The 2,500-nt window shown below is 32.3% G+C and overlaps 1 protein-coding gene across 4 annotated transcripts in view; it reads left to right on the top strand.

The window, feature by feature from the left end:
- Positions 1-1,659, top strand: part of LOC106873951 (protocadherin-18) — a 71,332-nt gene extending 69,673 nt beyond the window's left edge. For all 4 annotated transcript variants that reach the window (XM_014921496.3, XM_052972931.2, XM_089362148.1 and 1 more), the window contains one exon: positions 1,065-1,659. In XM_014921496.3, the coding sequence (XP_014776982.1) occupies positions 1,065-1,088 (24 nt within the window). In that variant the 3' untranslated portion in view covers positions 1,089-1,659. The remainder of the gene's footprint in view (positions 1-1,064) is intronic.
- The last annotated feature ends 841 nt before the right edge of the window (positions 1,660-2,500 follow it).

Here is a 2,500-nt window from a genome sequence, read left to right as displayed (position 1 = left end):
ATGATGATGATGACGATCCAACCTTTAAGACTTCAGGGAAATTTATTGACAAAATTCTGTTGTTTTCCTTGCAGTGTCTCCTGGCTGCCATTAGAAGTGTTTCTGTTTAGAATCAGTGGCAAGGGGGGTGGAAGGATTGGTGGCGAGGTCAAGACCTCCATCCACACAATCTAAGAACACAAATTTACATAATCTAATAATGTATACATATGCACACACATAATGTAATGTCACATAAACATACAAATACACACATATACACTCACACACACACATTGAAATGTCACATGGGATTATATGAACATTCTTGCATGCATACATACATACATCATATAAAAAGATACATATATATATATACATACATATATATACATATATAATATACATGCATCTATGCATATATATGCAAATATATGTATTCATACATACATACATATGTGTACTACTGGTGATATCATTAAATTTTGAATTTATCCACAGATGATATGAACAGTAGTGACATCTAACTTCAAATCTCAGTGTTTGAATATTTCATTTAAATAAATAAATAAATATATATATATATATATATATATATATATATACACACACACCACACTACACAAATCTCAGAAATGTGTGTGTATGTTCTATTATATATATATGTCTATGTATACATGCATATTTATATATATATATATATATATATATATATATATATATATATATATATATATATATATATATAAATATATTCAAGCATATATATATGTGTGTGTGTATATATATATATATATATATATATATATATATACACAAACATATACACACATAAATATAAATGCATATATACATATATATACACACATATATTTATATGTATACATACATGTACATTGTGTGTGTGTACATATGCATGTATACATACACATTGACATTAAATGCCAAGACACACACACACACACACGCTGACACATTTCACGTTACAGTCACATCCCTGTATTCAGATCCACACCCTTACACAGTTTCATGATGCTGCAAATGTCTTGGTGGTTGGGTAATTTCTCACTTTCATTCTCTTTCAGCTGCCAACACAGATACACAAGTAACAACATCACCAACAGCATCAAGATCATCATTGGTGAAAATAGCAGCAGCAGCAGCAATAATTTAACAGCAGCAACTGTAAGAAGAAGAATAAGTCTCAACAGAATCATTGTTATTACAAAAATACCAACAACAAAAACAAGAGCAACACCACCTCCAACACCACCAGCACCAATACCACCAATGAAGGGGCCACTTTGTGGTCTCTCAACTGGCTAAAAATAGCAGCCAAATTCTCTGAAATAACAATACAATACTATCTTACAAAGGAAGGACTCTTTGAACAAAATGGAGATAGATATACAGAAAGACAGGATGGTCATGGTGGGAACGTCTTTGATTATAGGTTCATTTAACCATGACTGAACTGTAGCTAAACAATAACAGCAACAACATCAGTAACAGCAACAACATTGTGAGTAAGAAGAAGGAAAATGAAATGAAGTGTGAAAGGTGGGAGGAGTAGAGAGGGAGAGAGAGAGAGAGAGAGAGAGAGACAAAGAGAGAGGCATTAGAGAGAGAGAGAGAGAGAGTGAGAACTGGTATAAAAGATTAAAAGACAGAGAGAATAAAGGAATATATGAATAGTGAATAACAGAGCTGAGGAAGTGATGTCACACACGCACACACACACACGCACGCGCACACACTGACACATGCACACACACACAGACGCACACACACGCACGCGCACACACATACGCCCACATCATATCGTGTATGCTTGTATACACATAGTCATACATACATACATCAGCACAAAAATATACATCCCTACACATGTATACATATGCATATATGCACACACATACATACATGCACAAATAGACACAGTTATAATCTTAAATACATACACATATGTATACACATACATATATACATACACAGAATTATACATACAACATACATATATATATATGTATATACATATATATATATATATATATATATATATATATATATATATATATACACATACATATATATATACTGTGGTATACACACACATATACATACACAGCTATATATACACATACATGGATATATTCACAGTTATACACATGCATACATACATTGTTATACACCAATACACACAGTATGTCCACCCCTCTTCTCACATGTTAATTATCACTATTGTGTTGGTTAAATTCTGTGTATGTGTGTGTGTGTGTGTAACTACATGTAACAGTGTGTGTAACAGCCAGAGAGTAAGTATGTAACAATATACGTACTGTATGTGTGTGTATAACAGCATATATATATGTATGTGTATATATATATGTATATATTATATATATATATAAATGTAGAGTAGTGGTACCACAAGGCACCAATGTTTACTGATATATATATATATGCATAGGTGCAGGAGTGGCTGTGTGGTGAGTAGCTTGCTTACCAACCACATGGTTCT

The sequence above is a fragment of the Octopus bimaculoides genome, chromosome 14 (genome assembly GCF_046866305.1).
Source record: "Octopus bimaculoides isolate indiv1 chromosome 14, ASM4686630v1, whole genome shotgun sequence".
Classification (NCBI taxonomy): domain Eukaryota; kingdom Metazoa; phylum Mollusca; class Cephalopoda; order Octopoda; family Octopodidae; genus Octopus; species Octopus bimaculoides.
The sequence above is the reverse complement of the archived record's forward strand: the minus strand, read 5'-3'. Positions and strand labels throughout refer to the sequence as shown.